The sequence below is a fragment of the Chrysemys picta genome, unplaced genomic scaffold, assembly GCF_011386835.1.
Source record: "Chrysemys picta bellii isolate R12L10 unplaced genomic scaffold, ASM1138683v2 scaf9, whole genome shotgun sequence".
NCBI lineage: Eukaryota > Metazoa > Chordata > Testudines > Emydidae > Chrysemys > Chrysemys picta.
This window is the reverse complement of record NW_027052716.1, coordinates 186,285-201,354: the sequence shown is the minus strand read 5'-3', so window position 1 is coordinate 201,354 and position 15,070 is coordinate 186,285. Positions and strand designations below refer to the sequence as shown.

General features: G+C 55.8%; 1 protein-coding gene across 1 annotated transcript; it reads left to right on the top strand.

Annotated features, from left to right (window-relative positions):
• The first annotated feature begins 766 nt into the window (after positions 1-766).
• On the top strand, positions 767-6,466 carry LOC135977686 (maestro heat-like repeat-containing protein family member 1). Its single transcript, XM_065578934.1, has 6 exons — positions 767-786; positions 2,814-2,893; positions 3,316-3,421; positions 3,630-3,725; positions 3,859-3,963; positions 4,400-6,466. The coding sequence occupies exons 3-6, from the start codon at positions 3,320-3,322 to the stop codon at positions 4,625-4,627; spliced, it is 531 nt and encodes a 176-aa protein (XP_065435006.1). The 5' UTR covers positions 767-786; positions 2,814-2,893; positions 3,316-3,319; the 3' UTR covers positions 4,628-6,466.
• The last annotated feature ends 8,604 nt before the right edge of the window (positions 6,467-15,070 follow it).

The window sequence follows — 15,070 nt, the reverse complement described above, 5'->3', positions numbered from 1 at the left end:
AATCGAGCAGAGAAAGGCAGAACAAGACCCAATGGCTGGAAGGTGAAAAGAGACAAATTCCTATGACAAATAAGTCACAAATATTCAACACCAAGGATGATTGAACACAGGAAGAAGCTACCAAGGAAAGTGGTGGATTCTCCATCTCTTGATGTCATTAATAAAGACTAGATGCCTTTCCGGAATGTGTTTGCCCCAAAAGTAGCTATTGTGGTAGACAGGAGGCCTGTGATATGCAGGGGGTTAGATTAGATGCTCTAACTGTCTCTTCTGGCCATAAAGTCTACTCATTTCTGAGAAACCGAGTGTAGCATTGGGAGCAACTCGTGATGTTTTACTGTCTAGCCGGCTTAGTTCCTAGAATGAACACTGAGTGTGGTACAGACTAACACGGCTGTTACTCTGAAAAAAGATCCACAGGGAGTAGCTCAAACCTCCAAAGTGTCTGCCCTGTGGCAGGACATTAGCACTGCAGGGGAGGGGTGGGTGTGGCAGTGACATCACAAAGGCCTTTTGCAGGACCTCCGCCTATTGGCCAAAGGTGCAGGGGAGGTGGTGACCTCACAGAGGGATGCTGACATCAGCCAGGCAGGACAGGGGCGCAGGGCCAGGGAAACCTCAGAGACCCCTGTAGCTTTGCTTCAGCAAGTCTCCTTCTCGAGATCTCTCTTTGAGGTCTGAGAGAGTATTTGGGTTCATGTATGTGAGCACCAGGAGGAACCTCTTTTGAGTTTTCTCCTTTCTTTTTCCTGATTTCACTAGAAAACTGACGTCCCTGTTGAGAAGGTAAGAGCCTCCGAGAGGTTTGGAACCTGTTCAGTCTGCTGCATCTGGCGCCAGCTGAATTTTAGGCATGGAAAACACTAGCTTAAGGTGGCCAAATTTTATTCCCCACCTGGGATTTTGTCCCTTAGACTCTCTGGGGACATTAAGGTTTGTCCTTTTTCTTTTACCTTTTCCTCCATCCCTCCCTCCTTTCTCTTAATCTCTTACTTCTTTTGTCCTTTCCCTCTTCCCCTCCCACCACCAGGAGGGGGGTGTGTGTGTCGTGGGGGGTGCTCTACAACTCCCATTGTGGGAGGTCCACCGAAAAATGTGGGGCTGAAATAGTGCTCAGACAGTGATCCCCAGCGGTGACCTGGGCCATCCTTTGACTCTCTGGTGAGAACCCTCATCCTCCCGCCCCTCGGTCTCTACCCTGATTGGCTGAGCAGGGGGTTATTGACAGGGAGGAGACTCAGGTCCCTGTTGTTTTCTTTTAAGACCAAGTAAATAGTCATAACCAGTCATATGTTCGACAAATTTTGCTGCTTCTCTGCAGTTCATTATTTTCTCTACCATTCCAGTTCTCCTAAAATACTTGCTGAATAATTACTATGAACTCTTGCTGGTCTGGAACTCACTTGAGAGCGCTTTATTCAGGTCATTCAATGTCTGAAATTCAAGATCCGATGGTTAGTTTGAAAATCAGGGCTCTTGGGTCCTATTCCTAACTCTGCCACGGACTGGCTGTGTGACCTAAGACAAGTCAATTCTCCTTTCTCAGCCTTAGCTTCTCCCTCTTTCAAGTAGGGATAACAATCCGCCTCTACCTACCTCCTGGCGGGTGGAGGATGGGGATCTATTGGAGAGTGTCACTAGGAGCAGTGCATAAGATGAGGTGTCCTATCATGTTTACTCAGATCAGATTATGACATAATAGAATGGCTGAAATAGTCTATTTTATTTGTATTTTATTATGTTGCAATTGTTAAGAGCAGCAACTACTTAGCTCAGACTGAAACATCTCATCTAATTTTTGAGATCTAAGTGTCTCTTCTTTGTGTAGCTCAAACCTCCAAAGTGTCTGCCCTGTGGCAGGACATTAGCACTGCAGGGGAGGAGTGGGTGTGGCAGTGACATCACAAAGGCCTTTTGCAGGACCTCCGCCTATTGGTCAAAGGTGCTGGGGAGGTGGTGACCTCACAGAGAGATGCTGACATCAGCCAGGCAGGACAGGGGCGCAGGGCCAGGGAAACCTCAGAGACCCCTGTAGCATTGCTTCAGCAAGTCTCCTTCTCGAGGTCTCTCTTTGAGGACTGAGAGAGTATTTAGGTTCACGTACATGAGCGCCAGGAGGAACCTCTTTTGAGTTTTCTCTTTTCTTTTTCCTGATTTTACTAGAAAACAGACGTCCCTGTTTAGAAGGTAAGAGCCTCCGAGAGGTTTGGAACCTGTTCAGTCTGATGCATCTGGCGCCAGCTGAATTCTAGGCCTGGAAAACACTAGCTTAAGGTGGTCAAATTTTATTCCCCACCTGGGATTTTGTCCCTTAGAATCACTGGGGACATTAGGGTTTGTCCTTTTTGTTTTACCTTTTCCTCCATCCCTCCCTCCTTTCTCTTCATCTCTTACGTCTTCTGTCCTTTCCTCTGTTCCCCTCCCACCACCAGGAGGACTCTGTGTGTGTGTCGTGGGGGGTGCTCTGCAGTGGGAACAGGGACAATTCTCCAACTTTGGGCAGTCGAGAGCCTGGGTGAGATAAGGGGCGTTAAAACCCTTTGTGAAGGAGAAAGGGGAGTTTCACGGTGTTGAGCACCAAGGAATTCTAAACTTTGCTAAAACATCTAGTCTGCAGAAACCAGAAATGGTCGGGGCGAAGAGACGGGAGAAATTTGGAGAGTGGTCACTATTGGGCAGGAATCGGAGGAGCGGGAGGCAGGTGGGGGGGATCCTGCTGGCTGTGTGGGGCCCTGGCTGTGTAATCTCCTCACTGGGAAGTGTCAGTGAGGCCCGAATCTCACACGCTCCTTTGTCTCCTTTGGGTCTCACAGGAGCTCATTGAGGAGCTGCCTGATAACTCTCCACCCGGCGCCGTCCTCGCTAACTCCCTGATTGCTGTGGGCAACCTCAGGTACCGAGACCCTCCGACCCGGTTCCCCTAACCCCAGTGCTGCTCAGGCCCAGGGCTGGGAGTCACTGCCCCTCCCACTCCCAGGTCACCGCCCAAGGGTGGCTCCTCTGGCAGAGGTGCGGGGAAGGGTCACTCTCTCCTGGCTGGGCTGTTCTTTTCACTCCAGTAACATTGCAACGGCTTTGGGGAGAGGCTCACTCCCAGGATCAGATACAGGAGGGGCAGCAGGGTCCAGGGAACAGGTGCTATTCCTGCCCTGCCACTGTCTTTCTGAGAAACCTTGGCCTTGTCATTCCCTGGCTCGGTGCCTCTGTTTCCATTCTTGCCAGCCTGTGCCTATTTTGCTGCAGTTTCACCTGCGTGTTGGTGCCAGTCCCATCCCCGCACTGCACAGTCTAATATCGGCTCCTCTCTCTTGCCAGCACCATGACGCCTGCCCTGGAGCCAGAGCTGGAGACCCACCTCCTCCGAGCTGCCCTGCACGCCGTCTTCACCCTGGGCATGGAGAAGGACACCACCCAAGTGCAGGTAGATCATGCTAAAGTCATGGATTGAAGAGCCAGCTGTCATCCTGCCATGAATCCTTGCTAATTGCCTGCAGTGGGATGTGAATGAGAGAGGCCAGGATATGTGTTTGGGGTCTCACCAGTGCTTCCCAGAGACCCCACTTCCCATCCTGTGGCAGATGTAGCCCCAGTTTCCCTAACTCTGACCCATGGCTCTCCCTTGCTTTCAGGATCTGCCTAGGGTCTTGCCAGACCTCCTGGACGCCATGCTGGGGAACCTGCTGGCAGAGTCCCCAGACACCGACAGGCTCCAGTACATCTTGGAGGTGAGCCCGATGAGAGGGGTGGGGGCAATTTTACCTTCACTCTTAGATCCATTTTCCAGTCAGTCCTCCTAGCCGGGCCCCCAGTGGGCGTCCTTGGTCAGGGCAGTCAGTGCAATGCCTCCTTTCCCCACAGCACATTAACTACTGGATCGTGTCCAGGGTGCCGCGAGAGAGAGCCAGGGCCGTTAAGAGCAGCACGGCCCTGCTCAGATCCACCATCACCCTCCCTGAGTTTGACGTAAGTGACCTCTGACCCCAGCTTCCTGACTCCAGGGGTAGGTGGGCTGGCTCCGACGGGCTGTAGGATCTGCTGCTGCAGGGGCTGTGGGTTAGGAGTGTTCCTCTTGGGGAGGCAGAGTCAGAGCAGAGAGTGAGCCTGGCTTGAGTCAAGTTCTTCTTGTCCTAGTTAAGTGGTGACTCTGGGCTTTTAAGGGGACTGTGCTCCAGGTTCATGGCTCCCTGTCATCCTGGAGCAGCTGGGGAAGCAAGTTCTCATGGAGGGCCCTGCCCACAGCCCTGTGCTCCAGGCTTCCTTGGGGGCAGAGGAAATTAAGGGTCTGGCTCTAGCATCTCCTGCAGAGGGGCTGAGGGGAAGGAGAGTCCTGGCCCGGGGGGGGACTGGGAGCTGACATGAAAATGCTGATGGAGTCCCCTCTCCCTCTCCCGTCCATTAGAACTCAGCGGAATTCCCCAGGATGGGTCACCACATGGCACAGCTGGCTCTTTCCGTCAGTGACCCAGCCAAGGACATCAGCTGGCAGGCCAGGGAGGGGGTTTACCGGCTCTACCAGCTGCTGCTGCACCAGAGGGGTAAGGAACCCAGCTGGGAAATGGCACCCGCTAGAAGACTGAGACTGGGACCCCAGCCAATTTCTCTCAGACTGACGCCGGCTGGAGGATGAGTCTCTCTATCTCTTTCTGTGTTCCACACCATGCCCTGCAATTCTGTTGGGCCGGGCACGCAGCGAGGACTCTGCCCACTGTGCAGCCACCAATGGGATTGGAAGGACACAAGCCCTGCAACCAGAAGGACAAATGTGTGTGTGTGTCTCTCTCCCTGTCACCTACTCCCTCCTGGGGGAAACCCAGCAGCTGATGGGGGACAAGGTGAGCAGCTGCATTAGACTCAGGAGATTGGGGCGGGGCCCAGGCCTCATTCCCATCCTGTGGCCATTCGCTGGCCTGGCACAAGGAGCCTGGTGTCGAATGAAAGGGAGAGCAGGTGCTCCTGGGAAGGGAGATGAATTCACCTCCATGAGCAGGAGCGAGCCAGCTTGTCCGCGGAGCAGCTCCACCCAGCTCTTTAGCCAGGCTAATTAATGACAAGCTTTGCCTCATCCCAGACTTACGTTCTTAGGACAGGGTGCTATCGCTCTTGGGAAGGGCAGGAGAGTCCCCCAAGTGCCCCCTGCGAGACTCTCCTGTCCCACAGGGCCGCACCCAATTCCTAGTGGTCTGGTGTCTGTGTCACCCGAGCCACCACCCAGAGTTGCTCCCATCACTGGCAGCCTGGGAGGCCAAGGACTGATGGGTGATGGCGTCTGACCAGGCAGGGCTGAGGCACATGGGCAGGGGACGCTTGTCCTGCTGCTGGCAAGGCTGGACCCGTTCTGGAGAGAACAGGAGGATTCAGTCAGCAGTAGGGTTGCCATGTCTAATAAATAAAAAAAGAGGACCCTCCACGGGCCCTGGCCCCGCCCATTTCCTCACCCCTAGCCCCGCCCCAACTCCGCTCCTTCCCCGCCCTAACTCCGCTCCCTCCCACTCCCAGCCATGGGGAAAGGGCTGCCCCAGCGCTACCGGCTTCACGGTTTGCCGGGCAGCCCCCAGACCCTGCGCCCCCGGCCGGCGCTTCCCCAGCGCAGCTAGAGCCTTAAAGTCTGAGAGGGGAGGAGCGGAGCAGCTCAGCTGGAGCCCGGGAAGGGAAGTGCCTGGCCCGTTGCTCGGGGTCCGGAGGCGGGGGGGCTGCCCGAAGCCGGTAGCGCTGGCTCGGGCAGCTCGGCTCTTAAAGTCTGAGAGGGAAGGAGCGGAGCAGAGCAGCTGCGGGAGGGGAAGTGCCTGGCCGGCATTTTGCCGGACATGTTTGGCTTTTCGGCAATTCCCCCCAGACGGGGGTTTGATTGCCGAAAAGCAGGACATGTCCGGGAAAAACGTGACGTATGGTAACCCTAGTCAGCAGGGGCTGCCGATCCGTCCCATTCACCAGGGCTGCCATCCTGCGGCTTCAGCATTAGTGGCTGGGGTGACTTGGGGAAAGGTCTCAACCTCCCCACATCCCACTTCACTGCTGCCAGAATCCCTCTTGCCCCCCCGCTCCAGTCCCCTCCCTACCCAACCTGGGTGGGGCTGGAGGAGAGGGGTCTGAGAACTTGAGCTGTGGATTGGAGGTGGAACAGCTGTCAGGGGCACTGAGGGGGAAGTGGCAGGAGCTCCCTGTACAAGGAGGGGGGTTGCCACTGGAGGTCCCTAGGAAGGACAACAAGACTCCATCCTGGGGGTCAGGAGGGGGAATCCATCCCTCAGAGGTGGGCAGGGGCTGGGTGGAAATGCTGCTGGTTCCAGGGGCCGTTAATCCCCCCTGATTCCTCGGAGGCGTCTGAGTCTCAGACAGGTTCTCGTTCCCTTGCAGCAGGAGGACGTCACGGCCAATGTGATGCGCCAGCTCCGTATCATGCGGCACTTGCGCCAGGTGACCGAGGCGCTGCAGGGCCTGTGCCTCTGAGGCCACCGGCAACTCCCGCTCTCTGCTGCAGGTACTGCTCTGGCTCTCTGTAAATGGGGAGCTAGTGGAAGGGGAAATGGAGCCCCCTGGCACTCACAGAAACTCTCTCCCCTCTCTGTGGAGCAGGGTCCTTTCCTCTGCCCCCAAATTCCTTCATCTGGGACAGGAGCTCTTTCCCTCTCACCCATTCCCCTCCCCGCTTTCCTTGATCTACCCCCATCCCATTCCCCCTGCGCCCAGGCAGAGCTCTGCCTGCCCCATATGGTGCAGAAAGGCCTGTGATATGCAGGGGGTTAGATTAGATGCTCTAACTGTCTCTTCTGCCCATAAAGTCTACTCATTTCTGAGAAACTGAGTGTAGCATTGGGAGCAGCGTCACAGCCCTCTTGCTGGGCTAGCGTCCCCCATCCATGGTCGCTCCAGCACCACGGCAGTTTCTCCCTGGTAACTCCGGCCAGGTCACCACCTTTAGTCCACCCTTCTGGGGCCCAGCTTGCCTCACACTAAAAGTCCAAAGGGATCTTTCCACAGACAGAAGTTCTTCTGCCATCGCTGGGGCACTTGCTCAGCCTGTAGCCCCCTTGCTGGGCTTGGGAACCCTCTCCAGGTGCGTGTACGCCGCCTCCTCTGGGGCCGGTAGGGGAACCCAGTCCCACCCTGACATTGATAGCAGCTCAGGGCCCTGGACCCAACAGCTAGGTCTGCACCTTTCTCTTTGCTGCACTTTTCCAACCTCTCTTCTCAAGTTCCCCTCCAGGCTTTCCTTGCTGCTCTGAACTTCCTACCTCGTTCTCAATCCTGTTGCTACCCCAGCTGGGGTGTATCACCACTGAAGTCTGGCTATTTAGGGGGGCGGATATGGTGCCTCTCACTTCGGGCTCATTCTGTAATCCGCTTTCTGTGAGTGCCAGGGGGCTCCATTTCTCCTTCCACTAGCTCCCCATTTACAGAGAGCCAGAGCAGTACCTGCAGCAGGGAGCGGGAGTTGCTGGTGGCCTCAGAGGCACAGGCCCTGCAGCACCTCGGGCACCTGGCGCAAGTGCCGCATGATACGGAGCTGGCGCATCACATTGGCCGTGACGTCCTCCTGCTGCAAGGGAACGAGAACCTGTCTGAGACTCAGACACCTCCGAGGAATCAGGGGGGATTAACGGCCCCTGGAACCAGCAGCATTTCCACCCAGCCCCTGCCCACCTCTGAGGGATGGATTACCCCTCCTGACCCCCAGGATGGAGTCTTGTTGTCCTTCCTAGTGACCTCCAGTGGCAACCCCCCTCCTTGTACGGGGAGCTCCTGCCACCTCCCCCTCAGTGCCCCTGACAGCTGTTCCACCTCCAATCCACAGCTCAAGTTCTCAGACCCCTCTCCTCCAGCCCCACCCAGGTTGGGTAGGGAGGGGACTGTAGCGGGGGGGCAGGAGGGATTCTGGCAGCAGTGAAGTGGGATGTGGGGAGGTTGAGACCTTTCCCCAAGTCACCCCAGCCACTAATGCTGAAGCCGCAGGATGGCAGCCCTGGTGAATGGGACGGATCGGCAGCCCCTGCTGACTGAATCCTCCTGTTCTCTCCAGCAGGGCCGGCTTTAGGAAGGGCGGGGCCCAATTCGAACATTTTTGGCGGGGCCCCAGCAGGGATGACTAACAAAAAAAATAATGTAAAAAAAAGCCTTTCATTTCTTCCATGTATTATTTACTTTTCATAACTATATAAATAATAAAATTATATATTATGTACATTGTATCATATATGCTGTTGATCGGTTATTAATGAGCTCCATTTCACGTGTGTGGGTCCCCGCCATTCCCTGGGGGTGTGCTAGGGTGACCAGATGTCCTGATTTTATAGGGACAGTCCCGATTTTGGGGTCTTTTTCTTATAGGATCCTATTATCCCCCACCCGCTGTCCCGATTTTTGACACTTGCTGTCTGGTCACCCTAGTGGTGTGCACATGTGTGGGTCCCAGCTGCTCCCTGCCCCCCTCATTGAAGCAGGTGTGCAGGGTTACTGCCCTGGGAACTGCAGGGCACCAGTGGACATGGGGCTGGCTGGAGGCAGGGCAGGGGCTCACTGGAGGTAGGGTCTGGCTGCAGGCAGGGCAAGGGGTGCGGGGCTGGCTGGAGACAGGGGTGTGTGGGACTGGCTGGCTTTGCGCAGGGCCGCAGGGGGGTGCGGCAGGGGTTGCCTGGAGACAGGGCAGGGGGTGCGGCAGAGGCTGGCTGTGGGCAGGAGGTGCAGGGCTGGCTGCAAGCAGGGCAGGGGGGCGGGGCTGGAGGTAGGGCAGGGGTGCAGCAGGGGCTGGCTGCGGACAGGGGGTGCAGGGCTGGCTGGAGACGGGGCTGGCTGCGGGCAGAGCAGGGGGTGCGGGGCTGGTGCGGGGACGGGGTGCAGCAGAGGCAGCTGGAGCCCCGGCCCTTTAAATAGCCCCCAAGTCCCCCGCTATCCCAGGGCTCTGGGGGCTATTTAAAGGGCCCAGGGCTCCCCTGCTTCTACCGCCCCTGCCCTTTAAATAGCCGCGGGAGCCCTGGGGAAGCAGCGGGGCTCCAGTGGCTATTTAAAGGGCCAGGGCGGTAGAGGCAACGGGAGCCCCGGACTTTTTAAATAGCCCCCAGAGCCCCGCAGCCCTACCCCAGAGCTCCAGCAGTGGGGGTCTGGTGGCAATTTAAAGGGCCTGGGGCTCCGGCCCCTGCTGGGAGCCCTAGGTCCTTTAAATTGCCCCCTGGGGAAGCCGGGCCACCCTGGTACAGCGCACCGGCTCTTGCCGGTACACCGTACCCTGCTGTGACATACCGGGGGGGCGGGAACCCCTCGGGGATGTGGGGGCTGTCACACAGCTGGGCAATTTAACCCGGCTGGGCCGGGGTGACTGTCTCCCTGGAGCTGGGGTCTCAGCCCAGGTGACTCTCTGCCCTTCCCCCCAGTCGTCCCCGGGCGAGGTGGGAGCGCCCCACGTTGCGTTCCAGCCCCACATTCGCACCCACAAGTGCTGGTGGGTTCCAATCCCAGCTGAACATGCCCACTCAGCCCTAGTGCGGAGCAGAAGGGCCCAGCGCTGCCCCACAGACCCTCTGGCTCTCCGAGCCCGCTCTTACCCATCACCGCAGCACGTCTGGCCCAGGCTGAACACTGCTGCTCTGTGCAGAGAGGCTGGCACTTCTCGCTCCTGCCGTACGAGGGGCAGGTGCTGCTACCGACTGCTCCCCCTAACCCGCGCCCTGCTGCGCTCTGGGGATGCTGCCCTGCTGTGGAGCTCTCAGGTGTCTTGAACTGGAATTTGTTTGGAGAGAAACTGCTAAGGAGCCTTATCAGCCCCGAGCAGAGAGTACCTGGGAGCCTGCCTGGGTCGGGGGGGTCTGGTACAGCCTCCCCCCAGATAAGGCTCTTCCCTGGACCTGCCACTCATTGGAATCTAGAACGATTCCCTCCGAGGTAACACCCGGGGCAGCCAGGGCAGGGCAGGGCATGGCCTGCTCCCCAGGAGCATTAGGGCTTTCAGGAGTCAGAGGTGTCAGCGGAGCAGGTTGTGATTGTACGTTAAAGCAGCAAAGAAAGTTGCGGGGGCAGAGGAATTGGGTGCTGTGGCCCACCCATGCCTGGGGCCTATTTGAAAGGCAGCTGTCACACTGTCCCCTTTATCGGGAGTGCCCACTACACCCATCTCATGTAGTCCTCGGCACGAGAAGGGGGAGCATGTTCCCAGCTGAACGGCGTTCGTCCAGGACTCACCAACCTCTATTCCAGGATGGGGGAGTAACCTGAGAGAGAGGTCACCATGTAGCCTGCAATTATCAGTGGCTTCTGGATTCCTCTGGGAAAGGGTTAACCAGGGGCTTAGTTTAGTCCACACTTGGCTTTCTCGGCAGTGCTGGACTCCGGTGGCAGGGAGGGGTCCAGGTCACACCCTTTTACCTGGCAGGGAAAGTGACCTAAAGGTTAGGATGTTCTCACAGGCTATCGTAGTTACTGGGACCTTGGCAGGGAGGATTGGTGGCTTGTGGGGCATCGGATACCTCCCCTCCTCCTAGAGCTGTGCAGTAACCAGAACATTACCCCTGCAAGGAGAGGATTTCGGGGACCCTGGGATCTTGGGAGCCAGGGCCTTCTCTCTGCAGCCTGGAAGCCCAGGCCCCCCATCAGCCTGTCAAGCAGGTGGGCAGGCGGGCGAGCTGGCAGGGAGCCAAGCAGCTTTCCGTGCAAAACCTGCCTGCTTTCTGTCGGAAGGTTTGTCCAAATCGATGTGTTCCCATGAAACGTTTGGATTTTGACAAGCTGGCAATTTCTGATGGAAAAACAGTTCCACTGGCAAATTCTGACCAGCGCCTCTCCTGACCGCATAGCTCCCTGCATCTTTGCTGAGCATGGAAACAGAATGGACTTGACACAGGTGGTTGTGCCCTGGGATGCCATCTCAGGCCAGCTCCCCCAGTGCTCCGGTGCTCACATTCTCCTAGTGGTGACGTCTGACCCTGGGGAGATGAAAGGCCTCTGCAGGTTGTTTCCTGCAGTGTGAGCTTTGGCTGCAGGCTTCTGTCCCCAGCCATGGCATTAAGGAATCTGTCTAGCCAGGCTGGGCGTCCTCCCTCATCTGTGGTCAGAGCTCACACGGGCCCTTCCAGTGACAAGGTGGCAGCATCTGGCCCTGGGAAAACAGACATCTGCTGTGTGCTCACCCCAGAGATTTCTTTCTTTCTGCAAACTGAAGAGGCCTCTGTCCTGTAGCCTCAGCAGAGGCTGGGAGGAGGCCAGCAGGCCCTGTGGCCCCCCGCAGACTGGGGGAGGCCCTGACCAGTAGCTCTAAAGGCCAGAAGACCCCACTGGACAGGTGGGGAACGGGACTGTGACGTTACGTTGCTGTTCCATGGTTCCTTTCTCCTCAGCTGAAGAAGAAACTGAGCCCTGAAGCAAGGCACCAGACTGGCTTGTCCGTGCGGCTGACCCAGTATTCACCAGAGTGGGGAGAAGGAACAGTGAGGCTGGTGGGCTCCTTCTTCTAAAAAGAAAACAAATCAGAGCATGTTTTTACATCCGGCTTTTGACTCCCCGGCCAACGGGTGTGATCATCCCAGGTAGAAAAGTCAGCCTGTAATGCCCGGCTCCTGCTGGCTGCCCCAATGGAGACTCCACTTCCCCTCTCCTCCCCGTAAGGCAGGGGAACTGCCAGCCACTGCCTGGTACTGTCTGCACCCAGCAGCAACACTCGTCTGCCTCCCGCCGCCCTCTCCTCTGCTGAGGTCCCCCGTGCCCTGCCCTGGCACCCTCTCTGCTATGGGGTCAGACACGCGGGGAGAGCAGGGCAGGTCTGTGCCCTCAGCCCCGGGGCTCTCGCACAGAGCTCTGCCCGCAGGCCCAGCCCTGAACATCACGGCGTCAGAGGAGCTTCTCCCACTATCACGGCAGCCCCTCCTGTTGGTGCCCAAAGCCCGGGACTCGCACTCAGCCCCTGAAAGCAGGGCCGGCTCCAGGCACCAGCCGACCAAGCACGTGCTTGGGGCGGCACCTGGTAAGGGGCGGCCAATCTTGGGGTGGTGGGGATTTTTTTGGGGGGGGGAGGGAGTTTGGTCGCTGGGGGTGGGGTGGGTTGTTTTTGTTTCGTCGGCTGGGCGTGTAGGGGGCACTGGGGGGTGGGATTCGGCAGCAGTGCTCCGTGGGGGGGGTGGCGGCACGGCAGGGCGCTCCGCGGGGGCGGGGGCGCTGTTTGGCAGCACGGCTCGGCGGTGGGGTGTTTGGCGGCGCGGCGCTCAGTGGGAGATATGTGTGGCGGTGGGAGGGTTCAGCAGCACGGCGCAGCGCTCCGCGGGGGGGTGTTCGGTGGCGCTCGGTGGGGGGGTTCGACGGCACGGCATTTGGCGGTGCTCCGTGGGGGGGGGTGTTCGGCTCCGCGGCGCTCCGCGGAGGTGGGGTGGCGTCGCGGTGCTGAGGGCGTGTGTTATGGTGGCGCTATGGAGGGCGGCACTCTTTTTTTTTTGCTTGGGGCGGCAAAAAAATTAGAGCCAGCCCTGCCTGAGAGTTGGGAACTTTGCAGCACAGCCCAGCCCCGGCTGCTGGGAGAGGAAGGCCACCCCACCTCCCTGGCTGGGAGAGCTGCCATGATCCCCCCATCTGCCAGCCCCAGTTGTTCCCTATGAATTTAAAGATGCGTTAGGCTCCTTGATTTCCTCGGCAGGAACAATGTTCTCATGAGTGTGTGCGCACGTTCCCCTCCCTGACAAGCATGCAAAGCTGATCCGTCCACGGCCGAGTTCTCAGAACAGTAATGTTCTTCTCTCTCTATTGAGCCCTGATGTATTAGAAGGTAAAACTCCTGTGAAAGGTGCGCTAGTAATGTTCAAAGCCGGCCGGCAATGCAGGTACTGCCACCAGGCTGCACGGTGATTCATCTCAGAGACATCTCATTAATTTAGCAAATACTGCCTGAAAGGAAGAGAGCGCCGGCCACCCAAACTGTTCACACAAATAAAATCCATATCAGACGCCGCTCACCTTTCCGAGGCGGCTTTGCCTTCCCCTCCCCTTTCCTCTGAAATGTGCGTGGATATAGGTGAGTAAGCAAAGGTGCACTCACACACAAACACACAGTGACACATCTATAATCATACAGTGCATCGCTCTGTTCCTAGGATCTCAACAAAGTTCACCTCCGCTCATTAAAGGTGACATGCTAAACAATTGGGTTTGAGCTCTTATTTTTTTCTACTTTATGGTGGATAAAGAAAGCATGAAAAGGCTTTTTTTTTTTTTAATTGTTTCTTTCTTGTTTTTCACTTTAGACATACCCAGTCTTAGCTTCCCTGTTTCTGCTGGTGGGCTCCAGAGGGAGTTTTCTAATGCCTCAAACCAAAGGAGCATGACCACTGAATATTTAGCAAAGAGAGCTTTTCTCCCTACTGTGTGTTCGGCATTTGAGTGAAATGGGTGCCAACCAGAACAACCGACCTCCTCCCCATGCACCTGTTTCAAGCAGCCTGATCAAAACCCCCTTCCTTCCTCCCTTGATCACTCAGGTTTCATATCCTTGGTACTTGTGAGAAAGCTGTGCAAATCTGTGATCACACTGAGTGTACTGTGCACGTCTTAGTATACTTCTCTGTCACCCTGTTTGGACTGTAAGTTCTCTGGGGCACAGACTGTGGGTGATAGTTTTGCTTCTCTGGCACAGTAGGACGCTATAACAAGAGACAGGTTTCAGTGTGGTAGCCATGTTAGTCTGTATCAGCAAAAACAACGAGGAGTCCTTGTGGCACCTTAGAGATTAACAAATATATTTGGGCATAAGCTTTCGTGGGTGTGACGTTATTGATATAATCTGGGACCATATAGATCATTGTTGCAACCAAGGTCCTGTAGTGGCACGCAAATCTTGTATAAAGGGGGTCAAATGGGGTGTCTAAGACAAGGTTATGGTTTACTGGTTATGATTATGCTGTCTATATGTGTGTATCACTTTTGTAGTTGAAGTTATGAATATTGGCTCTATACTGTCTGTATTTCAAACTTATGCTATGCTGCTGGGTGACATCCCAGACAAACTGGTGTTAGCTCTGCCTAGCCTGCTTGATGGCCCATTAAGGACCATCAGCTATACAATGGACCCATTGAGAGAAGGCAGACACGCCTTGTAACTCAGCAAAGTATGCAGGGACTGGCCCATGTGACTCCAGACTCCATTTTGCTGTAATTTTCCACAGTAAGAACAAAGAGGTGTTCTTACACCTGGAAAAGACTATATAAGGCTGATGCCTCATCTCCATCTTGTCTTCAATCCTGCTTCATACCTCTTGAGGAACTTTGCTACAAGCTGAAGCTTTGAACAAAGGACTGAGGACCCATCCCAGCGGGGGATGTATTCCAGAGACTTGATTTGAACCTGCAGTTTATTCCATCGCTGCTGCAAGCCTGAACCAAGAACTTTGCCATTACTGTATGTAATTGATTCCATTTAACCAATTCTAACTCTCATCTCTATCTTTTTCCTTTTATGAATAAACCTTTAGATTTTAGATTCTAAAGGATTGGCAACAGCGTGATTTGTGGGTAAGATCTGATTTGTATATTGACCTGGGTCTGGGGCTTGGTCCTTTGGGATCAGGAGAACCTTTTTCTTTTACTGGGGTATTGGTTTTCATAACCATTTGTCCCCATAACGAGTGGTACTGGTGGTAATACTGGGAAACTGGAGTGTCTAAGGAGATTGCTTGTGAGACTTGCAGTTAGCCAGTGGGGTGAGACTGGAGTCCTCTTAGTCTGGCTGGTTTGGTTTGCCTTAGAGGTGGAGAAAACCCCAGCCTTGGGCTGTAACTGCCCTATTTGAGCAATTTGTCCTGAGTTGGCACTCTCAGTTGGGTTCTGCCAGAACCGCATTGTCACAGTGGGCTAGAACCCACTTCATCAGATGACTTCATTAGACTGACCTCCCACTTGGTAAGACAACTCCCATCTTTTCATGTGCTATGTATATACCTGTTAGTCTCTAAGGTGCCACTAAGGACCATCCCAAACCGCCCCACCATCCGCTCCAATGCAAGGCATTTCTTTACAGCGCCTTCTCTGATATACACACACAGCAACGTGTGTGTGTGTATTATTAAAAAGCCCTCTTGATCGGGCACACTTCTCACCCTTGGGAGAG